General features: G+C 38.7%; 1 protein-coding gene across 3 annotated transcripts; it reads left to right on the forward strand.

The window, feature by feature from the left end:
* The first annotated feature begins 428 nt into the window (after nucleotides 1-428).
* On the forward strand, nucleotides 429-22,041 carry LOC110858247. Of its 3 annotated transcripts, none has more exons than XM_022106936.2 (4): nucleotides 429-801; nucleotides 949-1,256; nucleotides 6,630-6,705; nucleotides 19,094-22,041. In XM_022106936.2, exons 2-4 carry the CDS (start codon nucleotides 1,139-1,141, stop codon nucleotides 19,254-19,256), a joined length of 357 nt encoding a protein of 118 aa, XP_021962628.1. In that variant the 5' UTR covers nucleotides 429-801; nucleotides 949-1,138; the 3' UTR covers nucleotides 19,257-22,041. The 3 variants fall into 3 exon arrangements, with proteins under 3 accessions (XP_021962628.1, XP_021962627.1, XP_021962629.1); XM_022106935.2 differs by having other exon boundaries at nucleotides 446-801; nucleotides 976-1,256; XM_022106937.2 differs by having other exon boundaries at nucleotides 460-801; nucleotides 976-1,256; nucleotides 19,121-22,041.
* Nucleotides 22,042-25,764: the final 3,723 nt, after the last annotated feature.

Consider the following 25,764-nt stretch of genomic DNA (forward strand, 5'->3'; position numbering starts at 1 on the left):
TTAATACCGTGAAGCGGAGGAGAGATTGAGAGACGACTTTCTTCCGGGATGTTGGAATATGTGAGAACTTTCCCTTTTATTGCGTAATCTTAAGGGCTGCAAAACTGGAAAAAATTATCCAAAATTCCTGATTCTCAGTATAAAAAAATCTCACATCACTCATTTAACGGCACTTTATATAAAATTTTATACTCTATTGCATACCTAAATATGCAATTTTTTTCATCCCTACTATGATCATCCAAAATTGGGGACTTTCCCTCCCACTACTTTCTCGTTTATTTCTGGTTTTTATTCCTGGAAAATCTGAGACAGCGGAGACACAACATCCTCTTGACATGGAGTCAATGATGAGTTATCTCCCAGATAAAGTAACATATGGGGAGAAATGTGATGGAAATGTGGTCACGGTGGTGGTTTTATACTGCAGATTGGATCGATCCTTTCTTTCCTAGCTTTCTTTTCCCCATTCCTTCCACCAGTCTCTGCTCCTCCATATGGATAACCACGCCAGAAGTCCGATAAGCTCGTACAGGCGGCAGGGAAAGTTCTCTCGCGGAGAGGAAAAAGAGAAAACTGCTGAACTTCTACCCCAGTCCAGTCTCACTGTCCCGTCAAGTTACATCCTCACCACCACCACCACCATCAACCACCAGCTATAAAACTTGCTCTCTCTAAGAGAAAGTTGGCATTTACCGAGACAAGGTTCCATCAACTAGTCGACGACACACAGAGTGAGGGAAACTCGATCAGGGTAGCTTATCCGATTTCAAAAACAAGGTTACCACAAAAGAAACACAGGTAACTTTAGGATTCTTATACATTATTTTTATTTTTGTTTCTACATCTTGGGAAAACTTGAGAAAATTAAGTTTCTCACTTTTCTCAAACTTTTTTCCTACTCGAACCAATCCAATCGAAACTGGTACTAATTCATGTTATTAATAGTTGTATTTGTTCTTTCCTTTGGAGAAGAAGACACCTGAAGAAAAAGCACTCGCAAAACTAAGACGATCACCTCATCTCATCTTTCTTTTGCCGCAGTGGAGGGGAAGCAGTTGAGAAGAAGCTTACATTTTCTGTTTAAGTTGCAACGCCACGTTTTTTAGAGAAAGCAATTCAGCAGAGAGGCTGCGAAATGACCCCAACCACCACAACCAGCATGGTCGTCGTCGGAGGGGTTTTGGCATTCTTCCTCATGGTCCAGCTCGTAGTTGGAGTTCCACCCTACACGTATGACGGGTATGCATCCGATGGTAAGTGGAATTTATACGCATTTCTCATCCAAATTGATAGAAAGTAATTGTTACCCCGTCGTTGGCGTCCCATGTTTCCCCACTTGGGTCGTTGGTCGCAAGCTGGGTGACTGTGAGACAGCAGAGTTAATTCCATTACTTAATTAATTATCTTATTTTGAGAGCGAGTAAATTAGCTGGGGACACACCTTTGCGTTTATTATTTTCTATATTTGATTAAGGCTAAGTTTAGACGTCACCTTTCCCCATAAAGCACATTTCCCGTGTGTACATATAACTGCACTAGGCATGCATACACATGTGCATACATTCAACTTAATATGAACAAATAGTTAGATAGGCAATATTATCAGACAGGAATAAAGCATGAAAATCACACCCACCCACACACCTATTTCTGTCAAGATGAATGTTCTTGATAAATTTTTAAAGCCATCTCAGAAGAGAATGAACTTTCTCCAAGAAAAGTTAGGCGGAACAAGTGACAAAGTTGATGTGCGTGAAGTGGGAAAATAAATACACATTTTTCCCAAAAGAGATAGGATACACTAATAGTCTGACATTTGAGAGATGAATGTGGAGAAAGTTTTCAGATTTGATGTGTCTTGATAAAAGTAAATCAGGTTATTCCTCCTCTTCCTTTTCCGTCTCAGAATAACTACAACTTCACCTGGCGAGAAAAAAATAGATTCGTATTTATCTTCACTCAAACAAAGTGTTAGTTTTTCATCAACTTTTCCAAAATGTTTTCCAAATTGCCGTCGAATGTCGAGTGAATGGAACGAGAATTAAGTTAAGTTCTCAAAAACATGAAAAGAAAAGGAAGAGAAGATTGGATGAGCTTCTTCTTTTTGTTTTTGGTGAAAGTATTGTCTTAAAACTTGAGGATCGATGGAGATAGCAAGTGCATATGTACAGATAGCATAGCAGTCGTAGTACGAGTAGTAGTAGTAGCAGCACTACGACGGTAAGTAGTACCACTAGTACCACCAGCGATGGATGGCGAAAGGATTGAGATTGGATTTTTTCAAAACCAATTAAACTAATTCCACCAGAGCATCAGTTTCATCATCCATGTTCCGTTCTTCTTGGACGTGCAATTTCATCATCGTCATCATCATCGTCATGGTCGTTCTTTTAGTGGAAAAACAAATCCATCGGGATGTTGAGGTCTTCATTTTCCAATTTATCGGTACAAAATTTCACCTAGAATCCAGACAAGTGAGGAAAAAACTAAAAATCTAAACAAACTCGTTGAGACGAAGCGTATTTTGCTGTGATTGTCTCATAGAAAAAGTAGAGCAGGATTCCCCATTCACTTCCCACCCATTAATACTGGACGAGAAAGCTTCAATCAATCAAATTATTTTATTTCCTTTTCATCCAGCAGGTTTTCTTGATCTTTTTTTCATGATCTCTCTCTCTCTCTGAGTCTGAGGGAGTAGATCTCGAACCGATTTTTGTAGGTGGTGGTCACAGTCGGAGTAGAAAAAAACTTAATTCGGATGAACCATAAATGTCAGATCACTTTGGCAGATTGGAGAATTTCTTGTTAGACAAAATATTCCTCCTTGTACAAAGTCACGTCCGCATATTTGATGAGGATGAGAATAATCCTCTCATCCGCGATTCTAAATGTAAATCTGGGCACGAAATTGTAAATATTTTTTATACCGTATAGATAGTTCAAATATAACTAAAAAAACAACTCGATCGGGATTTTGTTATACAATATTTATCGTGCAGTGTTCAGTCAGATCATGAAATTGGGTATGTATGTAAATGATGAGGCGTTCGTTCTTTCGGTTGCGACAAATCATAATCCTCTTCCCTTCCGTCTCATTCAAGAAAATTCGGTGGCATACAAAATGTCATGTCACACGGATGCATACATACATTCGGATTAATCAGATTGCATAGAATTTTGAAAGACTGGATGGAGGGTAGTTTTTACGTGCTAGATACTTTCCACCCGTGGTCGTCGTGGTGTTGGTTGAGAAAAATGGGAGAAGGTTACTTCGTCCTTAACATTTTTCTACCTACCACCTACTACTACGACTACTTAAAAGTACAAAAAGAAAACAGGCAAACACAATGCCGGTCGCGGTGGTTAGTATGCATAGGAAAAGTAGGTTTATACAGAAATTATACGGAATTCTTATGAAGTGCAGTTTCAGGAGTATACTACAAGGCTACGGATGTACGACGCTTGTGGGTGTGTGGTTTAGTGGAGAGAAAGAAATAAAAAGCAAAGAAAATAAATGCAGCTCCTTCGGGGCTTCTTTTCATGTTTGTTTCATGTGTACTGTCGGGTGCTGCAGGGTTCCCAAGTCACCCCTTTTCCGAACACACATGTTTTTATGTTAAGTAGGCCCTTTTTTCTTAACAAAGTTCTATAATCATTACTAAAAAGTCAAACCTAATTGAAAAGTGGTCAAACTAGAACAAAATTACCTGATTTAACACGTGTTTTATGTACGTTATCTCGCTGCAAGAGTGCGAGAAACCCTGTTATCCTGACCATTTCTGATGACGACGATGATAAGAATGATGACACAATGTACACTCCCTCGTTCACCTCGTCGCACGTACATGCATGCTTTCACCTCGGCTCCGTATTCTGTTTGCTTACTTGCATCTTCTCCGTTGACTGTCTGGGCTGGAGGCATACATAAATCTCCACCGGAACCAATAGATTACAAATTTTACGTTATATTTCCACCTATACTTGCATTGTCGCAACTCACTCACTTCAGATTAATATTCTGTTTCCACTTTGAAATTGTTATGCAAAGATTGTATTGATTTATTAGACAAATATTGAGAAAGCACGAAAAAAAAATCTGAATTTAAAGGAGAAATCGTCCAGAAAGGTTTTTTCTTTGGTAAATTTTGCATTTATTCATTGACTGGTCGCACCTGGCATGGAATTCAAAGCACTTTCTCCACCTCCTCCTCCTCCGCTGCAGCAGGAGCTTTCTCTCCTATGTTTACTTTAAAGGTCACCCACATGCTAAATTTCTAATCCTTTAAAGACTTTGTGTTTGCACACCGCATTCACGACTTGCGCTTTTATAATTCATTCGAATATAATCACTTGACTTAAGTCGGAATTTATTTGCCTTTCTTCGTCTGCGGAGTGGGCACGGATCTGCCTCGCATCGCCTCATTCTTTGGGAATGCGAAGGAAGAAAAACTCAATTTTGTCCCAATGTCGCCGTCTGTGTCGTCTTTTCTAGTCTAGTAAAGTCACTTTTTGCACTCGACTGCACTGGGGAGAGCGACTTTGTTTAAATAATGAGAATCAGTCCAAAATTTAAATTTCGAAATGTAATGAAAAAAATATTGGAGTCGTAGGAGGAGAAAGTTTTAAGAAAGTGTGGAAAGATCGCTATGATTTGAAAATCGTGGTGAAAAGTTCCTAGTATTAGGGAAAGAAAAAGAAAAGAATTCTCACATTTTGACTGGATTTATTCAATCGGGGCGTCTTTAGAAAGTGGTAATTACGTTATTATACCGAAACTGGAGGCAGCAATTAATCAAAGATTTCAATTTCACTTCGTTCTCCGTGGAGAGAAGAAAAGTTGAGAATTTTCGGTGAGAATATTTGAAGGCAAATGTCATTTATTTTGCACTTTGTTGCATGCGTCACCACACTTTCGACTAAAGTTGAGTTTATTATTACGTCTTTTCGGCTGATGCTGCTCATCTGCAATAAGCATCATTTCCAGCAAAGGGCCATCTTCGAAGATGGCTTATTTGCTGTGATTGCTATTCTCAGTGATTTATAATTTCCTCACATGGTTCAGGAGATTAACAAGTAAGGAAATTAGGACTGGAAGGAGAAGAAATGCGACTGAAAAATGTTTTCAATCACCGGTGGGACGAGGTTATTAGGAAAACCCAATTTTGTTGGAGGAAGCAAAATCTCGTTTCCCTTGAGCTGACGATGTTCAGATTCTTTTTTAGGTGGGTGGGATACGTCGATAATGATCTGAATGGCGTGACGATGCCGTGATCTCAATTTCTTTTATCCTTGTGCGTTCTTAAATTCTATTATTACCGTTTTCTGATGATGATGTCAACACGAATGTAGGTTGATGGTGGGTGTTGATACAATTCGATGATCGAAAACAACACAAAGTACAAAAAAAGATGAGGAAACGGTATTCTTTTTTTTGTATTTTTCATTTCGGTGAATGACATGAAGAACAAGTTATTACCAGAAATACGTAATAGTTAATTCTCTGAATTATGTTGAAATTCTTGAGAAAATGAAACGAGTGGGAGATCATTGTTCTTATAATCCTCGTAACATTTCGGCATTGTTCTTTTCTGCGTCTGAAAAACCGTTTTCTTCTTTCCACATAAAGCACATTATTTTATAATGTAGCGACATTTACGATCGTGTTGTGCAAGTGAGGCGGCTGCCAAATTATTAAATGTTCACATAAAAATCCTTGTTTTGTCCTTGTCCTTACTGCGACTTGAACAAAGTCCTCGACTTAAGTACATCTCTCTCAAGTGTTTTTTTATGAAACCCTCTGAATTTTTTTTGTCAATTGGTAAAATGTGGATTAGGCAATGGAGATGTGGATAGAGACAAGTTACTTTTTTTAGTTCAAGGGAACGAATATGGTTAGAAATGCATAATCTACAATCTCCTTGTAAAATTTCAACCTTTCGAACACTACGAAACACTTGAGCAAATAAAACTTTGCCTGTCTATTAGATTCATATCGAGCAAAGCAAATAGGCAGTTACGTAGAAGGGCAAAGAAAGAAACGGCCTGTCCAAACTTTTATTTAGTTGAACGTGAAGTGCACAAACAAAAATGTAAACGACGCATCAAATTCCCAACAACTTTCTCTTTCATACTTTTTTATACTTTCCGTTCTGGATTATTAGGTTTTAGTGCAGGGTATTTCATGCAGTGGTGTATCTACTTGTTCTTCTTGTAGTCGTGTGAAAATAAAGTGTGGCAATTTTGCAAATCAAACTTTGCAAGTGCAATTTTGCAAATCAAACTTTCACCAAGAATGTTTTTCGTCTCATGGCATCATTTAAATCGTATAGATTGCGCTAAGTATATCATTTTCTAGGAGAAATGTTGTAAACTTTAAATAAATGCCAGCGTTGCGACATGCAAAATAACCAACATGCGACCAAGTACTTCAGAATATACATGTAACAAGTGCAAAAATATATTCAAGTACGTGACCAAGAATATACACTGTTTTATCCTTTCTTTCACCCCCATCACCGCTATTACGTAGTTATAAATAGATTTTAATTGCATTTAATTAAAACCATGGTTAAACACGAATTGTAAAACAATATGCAAATACATACTTATTTCACTCTTTTTTTCAGACTTTCCCCTGGAAGGACCCTCAGATGCTGCGGACCGAGGCGAGCTAACGTTGGATCCCTACCTCAGCATGAACAAGTAAGTTTACTCGCCTTTTTTAGTAAAATTCTTTCTTTTTTAATGTGTGCATATCGCTCACTGCTTTCTCTTTGGTCTCTGTTTGCGCTATGTAAAAAAGTGTGCAATCTTAAAACTTCCTTCATTTCACAATCTCATTCTACCCAGTAAACTTTGGTGCGCGTATTTGGCATGCAGATATGTACCAAAATGCGCTCCGAGTATTAAACCGAGAGTGGATAATTGATTAAATTAAGTACAGGAAATTAAGTCACCCGGCTACTCATTAACATGAAGCATTTAGTCATTAGGTCTGAGTGAATGGGTGAAATCTGGGCAAAAATTAATTTACTTTGCTAATCCAATCGGGCTAAGCAGGAGGACTAGATGGCTGGCGTACGTACCTACGTATCGTAGAGCATTTCCAATCCTCCCGTCGTGTGGGCTGACTTTGACAAAGTTGCTGACTCCATGGAATGGCAAACAGTTGTGAATGGAGGAGAGTAAATGGAAGTAAAGACGTAAAAGGAGGAAGACATGAGGGAGGAAAAACGTAGAAAGTGTTTACATGTTACTTTCTCTGGCTCCCTTATTGCTTCACTAGTTTACTCAAGTTTAGCGAACTTTAAGCCACCGCCAGCCAGTTCAGAGAAGACCAAAAGCTGCTCCTATTCTAATTCTATTCTATTCGTCTCTCCTCCTGACTCGCTGGATCAGGGCATCAGTTTGTTCGGATGAAATGCAGAGTGAAAGTCCGGTTGGTTCTAAAGCCGTCTTGCAGCTCCACCACCCACTGCTTTTCAAGGACTTGTTCTCTCTCTCTCCTTCACTTTAAGGACCTCGCAGCAGCAGTAGTCGTCGTTGCTGGGCTGTTTCTCATTTTATTCCAGCAGCCAGAGAGCCGAGGGGACGACGTGCATTGCATAATAATCGGATTGACGACTGGTGTCCATTTCATCTCGTGCTATTATGTATATTATACCCTCACAATCTCATGCACCTCCATGTTTGTCCAAGCCGTGGTCGTGCATATCGGCAGGTTGAAGGTTGCGGAAGGAATGGAATGTGTGCGGTTAGATTGTCAAGTAAGGGCACATAGGCATACCCCATCCACACGATGACTACGTGTCCTGTCCTCCTCATTGTAATCAAATTGGATTTCACATGTTTTCTTCCCCCGACAAAACTATTTTGAAATCATTCCGCCGAAACAACAATTGCTTAAAAAAACACGTCGAATTTTCAAACATGCGATGCTGCAGGAATGGGAGTGAGATCGAAAATATGGTCGGAATTCAAAGGAATTTAAGGACATCAAAAAGGCTTTTGCTTTTTTGACTAAAAGGTTTCCGCCCAAAGCTTCTGTGTCCCTGTACTTTGTGCTGTAACGTAGTTGGCATTTTATTTTTACTGTTTATGGCCAAGCATCCTTTCACTCTGGCTGGAATAATGGCACGTAGGGAAGAAATACATAAGTAAAAGTGACTAAATTGCTAACGGACTCTGTTGTTTATTTAATTCTTCTCGTTTCTTTGCCTCCCTCCCATTCCAAATTAGGACGGGCTTTCTTTAGTGGCCACCCGGCCGTTAAAACGTACAACAATGAATCCATCTTACATAACAGAGCGTCATACGTACCATCACTTGAACAAATTGTGCCTTTAAGTAGACACAGTCTTCACACAAACAATGTCAAACTTCACCACACGAGCAGGTGAAAAATTAATTAGCACGTGAACCTGACATATTAAGACTGACGTCGTCGTCATCGTAATGAATGTCCTACGTGCGAGTGAATGTTTTGTTTATCACATAGTCAAGCAGGTTTTTGCCTGGTGGAGGAAGTTACATAAATGAATTTTGCATGAGCAGCTTGCTTGGCTGGCTGTGGAATATTGCAGAATATCGCGAAAGGAAAGGAGAGAGGAAGGAAGGAAATGACTTAATTGAGTCCATTACCCCATTTACGCTGGTTTGGTTGGTTGCTGAATGGAGAGAAGAAAGTGGTGTGGCTCAGGTGTTGATTACACTTCTGCCTGTCGTAATCCTTCACCAACCAACCCTTCTCCTATTTCAACAGTTTTAGCCCAGTTTGTTGTGTGCTGATATCCTTTACACGACTTAACCTTCACAATATAACACAGCCATGCATGCAGGACGACTTGCATCACCAATTTGGAATTAGAGAGGTTTCAACTTCAATCTCATTAACGCCATGCTCGACTTGGTCCTTATTTCCGAGCTAATTATTATTTCCCAATCCTGGATTTAGCGAAAAGAAAAATAACAAAAGTTGTGTCGCCGTATTTGTGGACCGAATATCTATTTAGCTAATCAGATCAGGCCTCGCTCGGTGGGTGAGTCGTTCGAGAAAACATCGTCGGGCTAATCTGCGATAATTATTATTTAGAAGGAATGGTTCCTACTCCTACATAATAGCATAGCAGACAACTCCTCGTATATTATATTAATACTACTGACTAATTAATGACGATGGAAAGGTTCGTGCCCTGCTGGGCTTTTATTAGGGCACGGATTAAGAAAACAATGTCACATAAGCAGAGAGACCGAAAGCAGCCATTTCGCCCACTCATATCACATTAAACAATTAATAATTCCCGCAATATACCTTAATTTCGGTCATATATACGTAACGGAACGACGTGTCTTAACTGCGTCACGGGCACAATCAGGCTGACACTGGAATAATTAGAAGGTTCTCAATAGCTTATCCTTACATTTATTTACTGAGCATAAATTAGAAGAGAGAGGATTATTTTGTGCACAGAACTCATTTCTGAGCAAGAAGAATGCAAAAACTATAATAAAACTCAAACTTTATAAAACCAGGATTTACTCTGGAATTAAACAAGTCCTGCAAAAAATAGCCACCACTCGTACCAAAACAGGTATGATAGTAAACAATAGCAAAAATAGCACAATAGTACATATTTGCACAACTTTCTCCTCTTTTTTGCCACAAGTTTACTTTCGTATAAAATTCTAAGAATACCCGTGCACTGGAAAATAAGACCATTAATGAAAGAAACCATACACTCAATTTCTCCTCGCACACGCCCACTACTCAATTTAATAAGGGAATGATGCATCTTTATTTATGAGCCTATTTGATGCTATCACACATTATAAATATTAACCACGCAGGAAGAGCAGAGCTTCCAAGAAGACGAAGCCAACTTCACAGAGCAATTGTCACAGTGAGTGAGTGACAATTTCTAATAATAATGGAAGTATGACGCGTATTTAAATGGCATCCGTCCTTCAGGCCGACTTGATTGAATCACAAAAGTGTACAGGTACGTACATGGCAAACGTATCGTAAAATGTCAATCAGACAGACAGCATGAGAGAGACACGAAGCAGTGGAGAAATGCGCGATCAATTATTTCCCAATCAATAATGAAACTTATTTAGTGCATGTTTTGAATGAAAAAGTTTGACGGTGGTGAACGAACCGTTTTCCTTTTCTCCGTGTGTGACGGACGATAAACTTGAATTAAACGAGGATACGTGATCGTGCTGAAAGCAACAGTTTACGAGAAAATGTATGTCGTCATCACGTCCACTACGACTTTGTACGTGAATAATTGTGGCGAGGGAGGAAAAAGTTAAATTTGGCATGGGTCTTATGTATGCATTGTGTAATAAATTGTTACGTGTCTTCTAGGTTTGTTTCTTCTTATGCTAGACAAGGATAATAATAAGAAAAAGGTCGTGGTTATTGCGTAGGTGGTGAAAGTATTACGGACCAAAATCTGATCGAACTTTAACTCTGCCATAAAAAAATGAAGCAATTTGCGGATTTGATCCTTCGTGCATGCAATACCAGTAAAACGTGGAGAGGAAAAATAGGCAAGTGAAAGTAGTAGTAGTTTTAAATCACCACCCATTTCTTCTTGTCGACTTGGATCTGGGACGATAGTCGACTTTCGTTCTCTTGTATTGCTAAAAGAAGAAATGGAATTGGATGAAGGCTTAAAATATATAAATCACTGAGGAAAATCCACTCCTCCTCCTTGTCCTCCGAATACAGGGAACGGATGGACGTCACCCAGAAGAGTCGAGTAGTCGACCCACCCAATTGAGACCAGATGTTCCCATTTGTCCTCCGTTTTCTTTCTGCTTCGTTTTTGTAATGGACGACGACGACGAAGACGAGACGATGATGGTGTTGCCCTGTAGAAAACTTGCCCACCAAACAATAGTCTAGAGATCATGTATTCCGAAGGGCGAGAAGCCAAAAACAATGAGTCGGAACATTGCGATATGTAAGGTTCTCAATACGAATGGCTCAATTACCTCAGAGTTTCTGTGGGTTTTCATTGGTAATCCAAATGTGTCCATGAATTTGCGTCATTTCGACAAAATAAATAAGTGGAACCACAGGTGCAAACTGTTTCAAAAGAGGGAAAGAAGCCAGCAAGTAATACAATGGGATTGGGGATAATGTGAATAAATATGAAAACAAGAGAGTTAGTAAATTGAATCAGTTGTCGACGCCGTCGTTTTCACTCTGTCCATATTCTCAGAATTCGTACACATGTACTTTCACTTTACGGCTGAACTTGATCCAAATATTCCTCCATCTCTTTCGACGAGGAAACGTGAATCAAATCCAATAAAGCTGGCACTGCACGGCTGCTCTCACGGCTACTTTTATCATGGTTGGAGACGGAAGGAGATGAAGAAGGGGATGTCGAAATCCAACAAAGGATTTGTTTCGAAAACGTATCTAGCACGTTTCTCACTCGTACATGTAACAACGTGCCATTGAATAAATGGGATTTTAACAAGTCTGTCAAAATTAACCAAGTTTTTAAGCCGATTATAAATTGAAGCGGCTTAAAACTGAATTGTTGGGAGGATCCGAGTTGCTAAAAATTCGGGGAAAATGATGTATGAAATATAAGCTAGATTATTAAAAGTTAAGTGTCTGATGTAACATGTAAACTTTCTCTTCGCGTTTACGTATATGAATTGCGAAACTGGATTTTTGGCAAAGTGTTATGTTTTCAATGAAATATTTGTAACTGTTGATATAAACATGAATGTCGACACTTATTTATTTACTCTTGTAGTTAAATTTTTGTTATTTGAATTTGTAAGTGCGCGTCATGCTTATTTCGAAGGCAGTGTGACTAACAGTAGTTAGTTAGGGTTTGCTTAAAAGGGATAAAATCATATCGCACATAACGATTTAGGATGGGAGATTATTAATTTCATCGCACACACAGAAAAAGTTTTACTTTGCTTTTTTATTACACGTGTACCTTTTGAGAAAGAGCAATTTGTCTGAAAATTTCAAAATTTTTATGTAACGGTGATTTTGCGAAATACGAAAAGTCATAATTTAAAAAATAAAGTGGGTCAGCTATGCGATAGGATGGAACAAGACGAGTTAATATTTACCTTAAATATTAAGTAATATGCTTATTTATTCTGCATTTCCTCGCTTCAAATTTCTGAATATCCTCGAATATCTTCCAGTTTTGAGATTCAAATTTCCAAATTACTGTTGCCCCTCATTCAGCCATATCCCATCGGCTGAGACGACACAGCTGCTAACTGAGCTACTCCTGTATTTCAATTTCTTACTTTTCGAATCTAATCCACCACACAATCCCAAAAGACAAAAGAAACTGGATAGAAAAAAAGAGAGCAAACTTGTATTCAAGTATCGATCCAGTTCCACTATTTGTATCCCTCGGTTTGCGATTTCTGAATTTGCTACGAGTTACCCAATAAGATGAGAATGGGATGATGGTCTTTTAGCCGTTCTTTCTCCATGCACTTCTGACTTGCTCCACGGCGAGGGTGGAAGGAAAACGGGAAGTCTGGCCTTTCTCGACGTATTTCGTCACAACACTGGAGGAATGTACGACGTACGTAGACAAACAGAAGAGAAATGTCTACATTTTTTGCCGTCCTCTCCAAGAATTTGCCAACCAAGAGTCAAAGAGGTGAAAGTAACGAGTCCACACACACGGTCAACTGACTACATACTGCGACTGACTGTTGAAATAAATCCTTGACAGATCGAGTCTGATGTCACCGCTGTTTTCATTTCACAGAATTCCGACCCTCTTAAAAAACTTGAGGTATTTCATCTCTCTTCCCGTGTATCATCTCAAGCGGATATAAATAAATGCGTTTGTCATCCTCATTCCGCTAATAACTAGTCATTCGGATAACTGGGAGAGGAGTGCACCCACCACCACCACCGGGGTTAATGAGGCTTCCGCGTGAGTGAGGATAGCTAATGGGACAGATGTGGATGTGGATATCGTTCCTATAACGAGTTATCATCAAGCAAATGATGAAGAGAAAGTGGGGCTGGGACGTGTAACGAGTTCATCTCTCTGGTCGAGTTATGGCAACTGTTGTTTTGCTGCTGTGAAGAAATTAATGGGTTCCCTGCACCCGCGACACACACCAGCAGCACTTCTGCTCTTGCTAACAGCTTGCCTCGTCAGAAAGAAACCACAATTTATTTATTTCCAGAAGAAACAAGACAATCTAGAAAAAAAATCAGCCATCGAATTGACAGCAACTGCTCTTTCACACCCATGGACAGGACCAATTTAGCCCAATCTGTTCCCCACCGACCTCCACGTACACGTATTGATTGATTTATTGGAGTCATCCCCGTCATTCAGTTCCACCCTGGAAGAGAAAGTCGTACGTACGCATTAGGTGGAAGAGGACTCGAGTTGATGCCATTATTTTTGGTGGTGAATTGTACAAAGTCAAAAGCTCTGTGTGTGTGCGGTTTGTTTGGTTAAGTGAGAGAAAATTGTGTAGTTTCTGATTCGTTAGTTATACAAACTCCGGATATGTTCAGAGTTTGGTTAGGTTTTTGTCATACATGTTCTCGCGAATCATGATCAAATCAAAGAGGGTGGTCGCACTTTATTCAATCTGTGTTGAATGCATACAAACACACTTTTGTTTGGTCGGGCGGATAGTAGACACTGACAAAACGGAGCCCAAAAACCTTTCGCCATGATAGGATTGAGATTCTCTCTTGTTTGCATTATTTCCACACTGTCAACTATGAATACAGAATTAATTCCGAACAATCAAAGCCCACTCTTCAAACAGGAAGGAGGAGAGCGAATAAAATGAACCACAACATACATAACAAATAAAATAAATCATAAAATCATGCACAAAAGTTCCCATCATCCAAAAGCTGGTCTCATCCTCCGCGTAGTTTACTTTATCCGGGACACATCTGAGCTGAATGAAATACGGGAACCTTTCGAAAGGGGTCGAGAAGAAAACCGTATTCACATAATTTTATCCCTTCCTGTTTACCAGGCAAGGTTGACTCTGGCCTTTGGGTTTTACTGGTGTGTGTCTCTCTCTTTCTGGGTGTGTGGGTGGGTGTGAAATGGGAATTAAATCCGACAAAATCCTAGCAAAAGGGCATTTTCTCTCAGAAAAACTGACCAGGAACTGTCGACACTTGTCAGTTTGGATTTCATGCCTACTTTTCGGTCGAGTTTTCTAACTCGTCTCTTATTTCGTGTCTCGTTTGAAGTTGGAGAAAGTTGGTTTCGTTTTAAGACAGGGAAAGAGAAATGTAATGAAACCCACCACAATTTTTTTCGCGTTACTCTCGCTTCGTAGGAATTTTCTACTATTGACTGGGGAATTGTGGGTATAACATGTGCCAAAATTTCTTCTCTCAAATTTTAGAAGGTTTTGTAAAGGAAATATTCACAATTTTGATACGACTTGTTCATATTTCATCATATTCCTGTCATCATATTTCATCCTGGTTTTTCAGCTTATCCAAATCCTATCATACTTATCACACAATACTTTTACCACGAGAGAGCAGGGTCGAGAGAGATAAGTGGGCAGCAAAATTCGGACAGTGCTATTATTCGAGGCGTCTCGTTGATCTCGTCCCAAATTTAAGTCGAGATGATCCTCTCCTTCACATTCAAAATTTGTATTGAAGCCGAATATAAAAAAGAGCGGAATGAGTGAAAGTGAAGGAATTGTCGTCTCAAGGGAGCTCCAGCTAAGCTATAATAAGCTGAGCTGAAAAGCAGCTTCGGTGGTGGTGGTGTTATTGGACGGGTAAAAAATGGGTCCAACTCATTCATCATTTATCGTCACATACAACCTACTCTTGTTTACTCCAGCGTCATCATAAAACTCTTGGCATGACGAGATGAGCAAAACAAACCCGATTTAATAAGTCGGCGTGGTCCGTGTGGAATTTTCCAAATCTTATTTTTTAAGGATTCCTTCCATCGCATATTCGGCCATGTGCAGAACAAATGTCAGAAATTTTACATTTCCAAAATAATTTTGATTAGCAAAAAATTCCATACAATACGGAACCATAGGAAAATAGCTGGGGCAGGAAACGTCACCAACTTCCATTTTCATTTTCATTTCCATCACATTTTATTCCTGCATACCTTCCTCCACACATTTGTGAACGTCACAATAAGAAATGAAGTGAAAACCCTGTGCTGGAGGATCCTTTGATGTGTCTCCTGAATTTCAAATTGATTTCATCACGTAGAAAATGAAATGAATAAAACAAAATCAACTCTGAATTGAAGATGAAACGGAATATCGAGCAGAGGAAAAATACACCGTTATTGAGTTAATATTATGTTGTATGTCATCCAAATTTAATTTTTAGTCACATGCACCAACCAATCCAGCTTGATCGAATGTAAAGAATAATAATAAAACCAATTTCTGGCCCGTTATGAAATATATTTATTTTTTACCTGGCCTCCAATAGCGACAAAAGCACTACGTTGGTACATTTTTATTCCCATATTTTATGCATGTGTGTACTACATTCTTCGTCGTCACAAAATTATTACTTAAGTATTACGTCGCAAAGCAGTGAAGCGATTCTCAAGAAGTACATAAATATGTATGTCGAAATATTATACGTGACCAAGAGTGAAGCCATTAGAATCAGGCGAAACAAAGAACCAACAAAGTCAATTAATTATATACGTTCCCGTTTGTGCACCCTTCTTACTTTTTGCACAAACAAATCCATACTCGAAATGGCAAAAGTTTCATTAATTTTTATGGAAACGAAGGGAGAGAGAGCAGGACCAAGCAACCACCCACACGAAATCCTGGCCATATCCAGGTTGGTCGTAGTCACATATATATTTATTTATTATGCGAGCCATGTATTTGTTTCGTATGGGTGAGCGAATAATCGCGTGGGCGGCGGCGGCGTGGTGGTGTGGCGTATTGGCGTCGTAGGCATCACGGAACAGTGAGTGATCTGTCCTCTTTTCCCATCCTGCTACTGATATCTCTGAAATTCTTTGTTCTGGGGTTTTTCCTCGTATAGCTCCCTCCGCGTCCCTAGCCCGTCGACAGGAGTGATGCGCTGAGGAAATGAATTGCTCATGGTTTGCACAGTTTCTTCGTTTCATAGTGAAATGGAATATGTACAAACAGAAACAAGACGGGGAAAAATGGTGCATTGTCAACATGGGGTGGTTGTCTTGGAGGAAGAAGAAGAAATTGGCCGTTATTATTCCGAAGGCGATAAATTAAGTCCAAAGTGGGTTTAACATGGAGAAAGTTGGGTATTGCAGTTAATACGAAAAAGAAATATACTGGGTTTGTGTTTTTGTGCACTTTTTATAAATGCTAGTGCACAAGTTGTAAGTAAGTAAGGGGACATTCTTACATGTTTTCTGATTTATTCGTCTGCCATATTTTGAGGTAATTTTTTGGGATTCACAAAAAATTAGCCAAGTCAGGTGAAAGTAGTGCGATATTTGTGATCCACCAAAACTGTGTAGAATATCGAATCGCCAATTTTTTAGAGTGGCGTATATTTTGAAAGGGAATAAGAAATTTCCAAAGTAAACATTGCCCCGCTTTCCCCGAGAAACGTGTTTCTGTGTGATTAGATGAGACACGGTCCATCTGCATGGGAGTAATAAGGGCACGAGAGACGACCACTTCAGCCACCTTTGCCAAGTACAGCGTAGATTTAGTTACTTCTAAATAAAGGTTAAACGATGAGGTGGGTGAAAGTAAGTAGCACCAGTTTCCATGCAATTGTCTGCTTTTTCCCGTCTCTCTGATCAACCACTTGACATTTACGTGATTAGCAACAGACAGAGGCGATCTGTCTTTGTTTTCGAGCACACCTTCACCAATCCTACTTTATTTTCTACTAAATCCCTTTAATCACTCGCACTTTGTAAAATTTATCGCAGACACGAATTGAAGTGCGAATGTAAGTACACGAATGGTTCCCCATGAGAATCTACCCAATTTATGTATGCACACTTGTGCATATATTATACAGCGCTGATCATTAGCTTTTCATCAAGTTTCAAATACTTTATCTCCTAATTTTCATTTCGTTGATACATGCAAGAACTGAGGATGATCATATTTTAACGATTTCCGTCCTTACCAAATTAGTCCAATCCGTTCATTTTATGGTTTTATCAATGTACAATTTTATGAAGTACAAGAGAATGGATACGCATTGAAAATAATGGAACTATCCACTCTTCCAACTTCCACTTCTTTTGTATAGTTGGCCTTCGAATAACCGTGATCCGTAGAGCCTGTGACGGAAACGAATTACCCAGTTTCTCCTCATTTTATGCCTTGTTAATGACTGCATGGTCTTGAACATAAAAGAGAATTAATCCATAAATTAAGATTGGATTGGACTGGTGGGTGCTGCCGTAATAAAAGTGAAAACAACGACGGGCAGAGAAAGGTACGAGATACATAGGGAAAAGCAAAGCATGTGCACTTCACCCTCGCGATCAGGCAATGATGCCTCAATTAATTATTAGCTCTCGTCGGATCATAAAATGATGAATGAGTTATCATCCATCCATCCGTGGAGTGTGATTAACTAAGCTGAGCTGAGTGGAGAGAGGAATTATTTCGTCAGGACAAGAAATACTTATCCGCCCAGATTCGAGAGTGGTGAGTAAATAATGATGATAATTGGAGAGTTGGAGGACTTGTTGAATATTTGAGACTCGCTAAAAGGTCACATTTTCCATAAAATAAGGCTTGATGATGATGTATTGGGTGCAATGGATATCGTATCACGTATCCCACAGACTTGTCAATAAGTAATGGAGTGAGATTGACCTTTTGAAGAATGGATGGAAATACGCAGTACGTAATGACAGGGAAAGTTTACTTTAGTCTAGTAGACCAGAAAAAGTGGAATTTTGTTCATCATAAATCCAATTTATGTCTGCTTGATGGAACTGTATTGTGTAAAAATTGGGAAACTTAATCCAAATAAATAAATAATATCGTCCTTTTTATTACGCACAACCATCCCGTCAAGTTATTTAAGTTAAGCTGTCCATCCACCATTGGTCCTATGAAATTGCCCCATTGTAAAGGTCAGAAGCATCTGGGAATGAATTTTTTGAGGATGGAAATTGGCTCAAGAGAGGATAAAGAAAAAGCAGAATAAGCGGAATATGGTCTTTGTAATTCGTCTGTCAGTCGTGGTTCATCATTTTTATGGAAATTTGTCCCCAGTGAAAGTAGTACATTCAATTCGTGACGACAAAGAAGTGAGACGAATTGATCTCTTTGTTGTCCTATTCATTTCATGTCGGTTGGTATTGGCCTGTCAACTTCAGACCATGCGAGATTACCATCATCATTGTTCCCATTCCCATTATTATGCTTTGTAATTTTATGTTACACATTATAATAACTACGTCATAAGCCAGACAAAGACAAAACCTTATCTTGCATAAGAGAGTTGGTACATTGTGCAATAGTTTATTCAAACTTGTTCGTTTCAAGTTCGCTGATCTTTATCCAGAGAGTAAATTTGTGTTTGGGTATGAGCAATATTATGAAGTGGAGAAGGAACCGAGAGAGCATAAAGTTCGGGAATTGTTGCCAGATTGGAATAAGTTTCTAGATTTGTGGTGAAAGTTTCTTCTTTCAAACTTCTCCACAATTGCAGAATTGGGTTCGGGTGGTTTGAGGGGTAGAATAGATTGCGAGGTGGACCAAAGGCCAATATTGACTTGTCTCCGCCTCGTTCTTCAAGCCACTTTAGATCTTCAAGTGTCTCTGCCTAAAGAAGAAGAACTGCTCACTACTGGATACAAAGAGAGCATACGGGGCGACTGACTGGGTAGTTGTACTTGCCCGTTATTATTGTTCCTCGAGGTGAAGTGTCCCACTGCCGCGGCCTTTGTTTGCTTATTTATCTATTTCTTGCCTCATCTCGCTCATCGTACTTTTCGTCATCATCGCCGTCATTGTGCTCGCAGTATTCGCTTCTTCTCCATTTCGCTTGATTGAATGCTTTCTCGCTTTTGACAAAAGAGCCCAAAGGGTCATTTTACACTTCTAATTATCTGTTTAGACGCTCTTCTGTGATCTATCTTTATAGACGTTCTTGCATCCGACGTGGTGGGCGTTGTGATCACCGCAAGGACGATTGCTGTTCGGGAGGGGCGTGCCGTTGCAACTTGTGGGGGACGAACTGTCAGTGCCAGCGGATGGGCATCTTCCAAAAGTGGGGATAAGTCGGGAGGATGAAGAGGATTAAAACCCACCACGACGAGAAGCCGTTGCCGTCATCATCATTCATCAAACAACGGTTTTACCACAAGAAAAATAAGAATCATTTCTATGTTAAAGGTTCAGTTTCAAGAAAAAATAGAATTTTACCTTAAATTGTGTAAGCATCTTTGTAGGAAAAAATATATATTGTATGGTTTTACTCCAGAGTTATGACAATAGAGAGGTTTATTATTCGTGTACAAAAACATGTATTCAAAAAATTGGCTCAATTTGGATTATTTTTCATAGAGAAAGGATACTAAATATGTAGTACTTATTTTTAATAGTTTGCCATCCATACTTACTTATTTTCACATGTTTTTATATACTTTCTTATACCCACAACTACTCAAACGTTGAAAAAGGAACGAATTTAAAGAAGGGAAGGGGAACAAGTCTCATCTGGAAAAGGACATGAATTTCTTATTAGTTAATTAGTTGGGCACAAGTGGACTAATTTACTTGCCTACTTCTTTTTAAAACCAAATCTAGGTTAACCCAGCACTCACGTACTGCACGTTATAAATACATATATATCAATTACTATAATTAGTGTATATACGTTGTCCTTGTTCTACACAGTTAATTAATTAGTTAAATGCAATCATAACCTGTTAAAACTTTTTGTATAATTTGAACAAGTGTTAATATACGTAAGTCACATAGTTGTAAGAGATTTGTGTATAATCACCATCTGCAACCGCACTCAGTATTTGCAAAAAAAACGTTAATTTTGTACCAAAATGTATATAACACAAAAATTGGTCATTACGTTTCTCGTGTCTTCGTCTAGCATAAAATTATTTACTCGTTTACTTCTTAGAAATTGAGCAACAGCAGCAGCAGCAAAACATTGTTAGTATAGACGCATAAAGTGTCACTGGTAATTAATTATTGATGCAGCCTGCGCTTTTATGCCTAGGATAAAAAAATATGATTACTCAACATACTTGATAGACCTAAGCGTTCCCGTTCTTTTCCGACATGTGACACACTTCTCAGACGACATAAGTATGCAATTATCGGAAATTTATTTATTTCTATTGATTTTTCCGTCTCGTTAGGAAATCTAAACTTGCAAAAATAAACACTCACGGCACGACACGATTCACATGAATCATCAGCATCACCACATACCTAAAACGAACAATATTTCAGTTTACAAACAGTTACGATAAATTTTAAGGTGAAAAACATCGAAAAATATGATGGATTTTATGCCGAGAAATATCACGGATTTTGCAAAACCTGCAAAAGAAAGTAAGTGTGATGATAGAAACTGTTCAGACTAAACAATCAGGGATGTCATAGGGTGGAGAAAGTGATATTATTTATTCTTATATTTTTTTAATCAAAAAAGTTCTTAAAATTTTATTAAAATTTCTTAAACTTCCTAAATTTCTTTATTGCTTAAATTTGAATAGCCAGAAATCGAGAATATAGTTGGTGATTGTTGTCAACCGGAGCGAGGACGGTGGTGAAAGTGGAGCGAAGATCCAGCCCTTTGCAAACACAACTTTCACCCCCATTCTCGCCTCCTCTCTCTTTCCACCAACGATGCAAAAATAAAATCAAAATCCAATCCACTGACAATACGAGTACTTTTACCAGATCCAAAAAACAGAACTATTATACAACACTTGCTCCTAAAAAAATCTATTGACTAACAAATTTACATGCAACAACTAGAATATTATTACGACGATTCTACCACACACGGAAAGTCTCCTACTTTACTTTACCAAAAATATGAATACTTACATATGTATGTATATTTATCCAGGGGTGCTGTTACTTAACGACTACTGCGTACGTACTTAGCTTTATCATCATATTTTTCGAACAGATTGGAAACTATATAAATTATAAAATCAAAAATGGAAATTTAAAGTGGTGCTAATCAACTATTTAATGTAACGTAAATTGTTTGTTAGGTAAGCGAAATGTGAAACTTGAAACAAAATTGACTGTGACTTTTCTTCCTGTGCGGTGATGATGTATTTCATTACATTACATTACATTAATTATATTATTGTATGTGTATTCTATATGTACGACTCCATCAAAGCGGAAGGGTGTTAAGAGTAGTGGGTAGGATGGAAAATGTGTAAATTTACCATGTAGCTACGAATTAATTAGTTAATTAAATTACGTGCTACTTATTTAAAGTTACGTAGATTGTAAACTTTCTATAGTGTGACTTTCTGAGTCCTTAGTGTTAAACTTGTTTGCCCAACGAGTAGCTAGATATTACGTATCATCATGTTCTTCTTCTAGTTTTACACTTCTAGAGGATAAAACTTTTAGTTGATCAATCAATTACACGTAGATAGATGTATGTATTTAGATAAGAGTTAAACTAATTGTATAATTAGATCAGTCAAAGTCAAGTGCATGAACAAGTTGGAGGGGCAATCGGGGACTATTTATGAAACATCTTCCTGTTAATTATTTCAGAGATAACAAATTAACAATTGTAGCCTGGTAGGGAAATAGATACAAATTTAGCGTGTAGCCAAAATCTCCTACATTCCGACGAAAGAAGAATTGAATATTTATTAAGATAACAACTGCTTAACCTTTCACCTTTTCTTCCCTTCATCCTTGTAATTTTCCCAGAAACTGTACTTATCAGATAAATTAATTATTTAAACTGCTTAAAATGCTATGTAGTTGAGTGTGACTGAGTGTTTGACAATGTTTCTCTAAATTAAATGCAAATTCATGATACGTGTCGTTCCTTCTCGAAACATTATTGTCCTTGTTGTTGGAGAGAAAAAAATGCAATTTTTTTTATCATTCCGTCCTTGGAGCATAAAGTCATCTCGGCGTGACGGAGCCATAAATACATATGCATAATTGGCATCCTTGTAAAAATACGGGAATACAACTTCATCTGTTTCTGTCACTTGGACGGCTGCATTATTTGGGGAAAGTTTGCCACTTTCACTGGCTGGAAGTACATGGCAATATTTGCGTCATATACATATACATAAGTGCCATTACATCATCAAAAATGGAGTGGGCAGATCTTGTCGGACACTTCAGTCTGTTGGAGAAATTGTCACAGTGAGTGAGATTATTATTACGCCACAACAAATTTTAGTACATACAACTCATGTCATAACCAGTGCACCACCAACCAGAGTGACATTTGTACAACAAGGTTCTCCATGTACTACTCGGCAGCAGGCCTGTTGTTACATCGTACACTTTCATGCTCGGATGATTTAACTCAAACAACGGACCCACATCAGCAAAAGGTATACAATTTCGTGGTCATTGTGAAATGACAGATTTAGGTCCACGGTAAAATGTGTGCGTCTGGGTTATGTAGGATACAATGTACGGTTGCTATTTTGAGGGCAAGAATCTATACAGTAATATCGTCATTTTGCGAGAACCACCCCCATCAAAATACCAAATTCGCCCACAAATGTGCCAACTACACTCGTCGTATTCAATAAGTAAACAAATGCATAAGATAAACACTTTCAGCCGTGGATGTTGGAATACGAACCGTAAAATCTGGTAGTACTCGACGAGTTTCAAGTAGCAAACAATAACCTACACACAGCAGTTGTATCCCATCCTCGCCCACATGACGGACCCGATACGACACAATATTTCCCACAATATGAAGCGATTTCTGCTAAGTGACCATAAGGACATCTTCCCATTTTATGTACGTAGGCAGTCATCATCATCCCGTAATCTTTTCCTGAGACATTCTCAGCCATTTTAGTCCCATCTTTAAAGTAGCGATGTGGTCCAAATTTATCGGGGTTGACATTCACAGAAGGCAATAGCTCAACTCGGTAAATTGCATTCGAGACTACAGCTCAGTCAAACCACTTACTTAAATAAATCGGGTAATGCATGAATGCCAGGCTGGATAGTGAATTTTAGGACGCATAACTGATCACAAATATATTTAAGGACGACGATACATACTTCTGAACATCACCGGAAATTTGCTCTTTGCTCCCCGTTCCATATTCCTATTCTTACTTACACAGAATCTTTCCATGAATTTGGATTCCAGTCACGGAATCAATTTCGAGTAAACCTCCACCAAGAAATTAATTCACCTCCACACACACACATACACATTATGCTACTTCATTTAACCATGCACTCTCCACCCAATTCACTTGACGAGGAAATAATGCAACATTATTTTTTCTCATTATTACGTCCAACATCCGACTAATCAATCATTTACCAGACCACTCGCTCTTCACCACGATTCAGCCAACTACGACGATGGATGGATCATAAAGGGAGAGAAGAGGAAGATAATAATGCTTTAAGAGGCGAACTGGGGGTAAGATTGTTGTTTGTTTTAAATGAAAAATTATAACGGGTTTTCTAAACTAGACTGCGGAGAGTCTGGTAGCTTGACAGGAATTGCGTTGGTGGTGGTGGTGGTTGTGTAGCTTAACGTTGTTTTGGATGGGTTGGCCGCATGACATTATCTAACATGGGAAAGGTCACAGGTCATAAACTTTTGGTCGAACGACATGGCGCGACACTTACACTCTGTTACGCAAACTATTCCTAACGTAGCCGAGGAGTGACATGCATGTTCAACAGACGTATGTAGTAGTTCAGTGTACATAAAAGTACACCTTTGTTCGAGGAGACAACAACGACATGACTTTGGTTCATTTACTTGAACGACATTCTACAATGAAATCCACTTACGCTTTGCCAACCAATTTTCGAAAAGAGTTCCGTTTGTGGGGCAATGTAACGTCCACTACTGCCAACCAAGTTAAGCGTAAGTAGGAGTAGAATCTGTGGTAAATAATAAAAAGTAGTGCTGGTGGTGTACATGGGGAATGGATGGATGCAAATTCAGCCGTCCCGTGAGAATGAGATCCGAACTTCCTTTCAAATCTCTAAGACGACACCATGTCCTACAACATCCGTGATTGAAGGGCAGACGGACGAGGGAGGAAGAAGAACGTAATCCACTTAAACCACAAGATTATCCAGAGAAATTACCTCGGGACGCAAAAATAAAATGTAAAAGACGTTGCTCAACCAACGTGGGTTCTAAAATCCTAAATGTAGCAGCTACTTATTCCAATTTGAGTGTGGGGGAGATACAAAGGAAGAAAGTGTAGTCCCTGCTACACAATGTGACGTTATCTTACAGGGCGAAATATGCTTCGTTTTACTGCAACCTTAAAACGAATCGTTCCTTGAGAGACAAAGAGAGAGAGAAATGAACAGAATTTAAATAAGGTGCATATCTAACCAGTGTCGTGTACCTAATTTCAAAAAGATTACTAAATCTGATTTAAAATTCCAAATATTTTTTGTCTTTTCCTCTTCGCGTTATACACATTTTTTCGAATTTATTTTACCAAAATGCATCAAATTTATAAAAACTTGCCCGTCCCACTTTTTTATTTTACTCAGCACCGACAATTAGTTCAACGTCCTAATCCCCGATAAGGCCTTATCTCTCTACATGAATAAGAACAATCAATACACCACACACATCACTTCGACCATCCATCCATATCCGCCCTCATTCTCCCAATATTTGTCTCAACGCATAAAAAATTCGCATAAAATGGAACCACCTCATTCATTCATACCGATTTATGTACAATCTCATAAATAAAAATGGAAAAAATACACACACCAAAAACAAATGCAACTCGTGCAATCCTCCCCCAAATTATTTACGCATTCGATTCAAATTTAAACACAGAGTTCATCCCCCTCGCATTACTATCATTATTTTCATGCGTAACTTTGCAACCCATGCACACACAGAAATCGTAATCCATTACATAACACGACCAAGTATGCAACATTGCACAATGGGAAAGTGTTGCATGGGCCTCCTCATTTCATTCTCATGTCAGATCTCATGGCGTTGCTGTTTCCTGTCCTAGGAAAGAGTGCGTGCAATAAAAAAAGTGGAGGGACCAGACCACTTCGTTCGTATACCAGAGAATACTGGATTATTTTGCATGCCATTTATTGCAACGACTATAAGAAGGTAGCAGAGAATAGACAGGATGAGGATGAGATGACAGTTGGCAGAGGTGCATGGGCAGTTATACTTAAGCAGCTATAAGTTGTTGTTGTTACCCTTTTTTATATCCAATTTTTTTCTACTTTACCTGTCTATTCAAGTGGTTGGGTTGTCGTTGCAGTATAAAATGTTGCCAATATCATCATCATCATCATCACCTTATGTACTTAACTACCAAAACCAACCAAATGCAAACCAAACCACCTGAATACATATGTATAATATGGTATGTTTTGTGGTGGAAGTAACCAAACAATGGTTTACGTAGCGTGAACGGATTTCGTAATAAAACCTGAGAAAGGTAGAAATTTAGTAGGTAAAGGTAAAACGGAAGACATATTTTGTAAATTTGGAGCAGTGGAGAGTCATTTTTTTGCATTTTTGGGACAAAATCAGGTCCTCTTAAATTAAAA

Source organism: Folsomia candida, unplaced genomic scaffold (genome assembly GCF_002217175.1).
Source record: "Folsomia candida strain VU population unplaced genomic scaffold, ASM221717v1 Fcan01_Sc020, whole genome shotgun sequence".
NCBI lineage: Eukaryota > Metazoa > Arthropoda > Collembola > Entomobryomorpha > Isotomidae > Folsomia > Folsomia candida.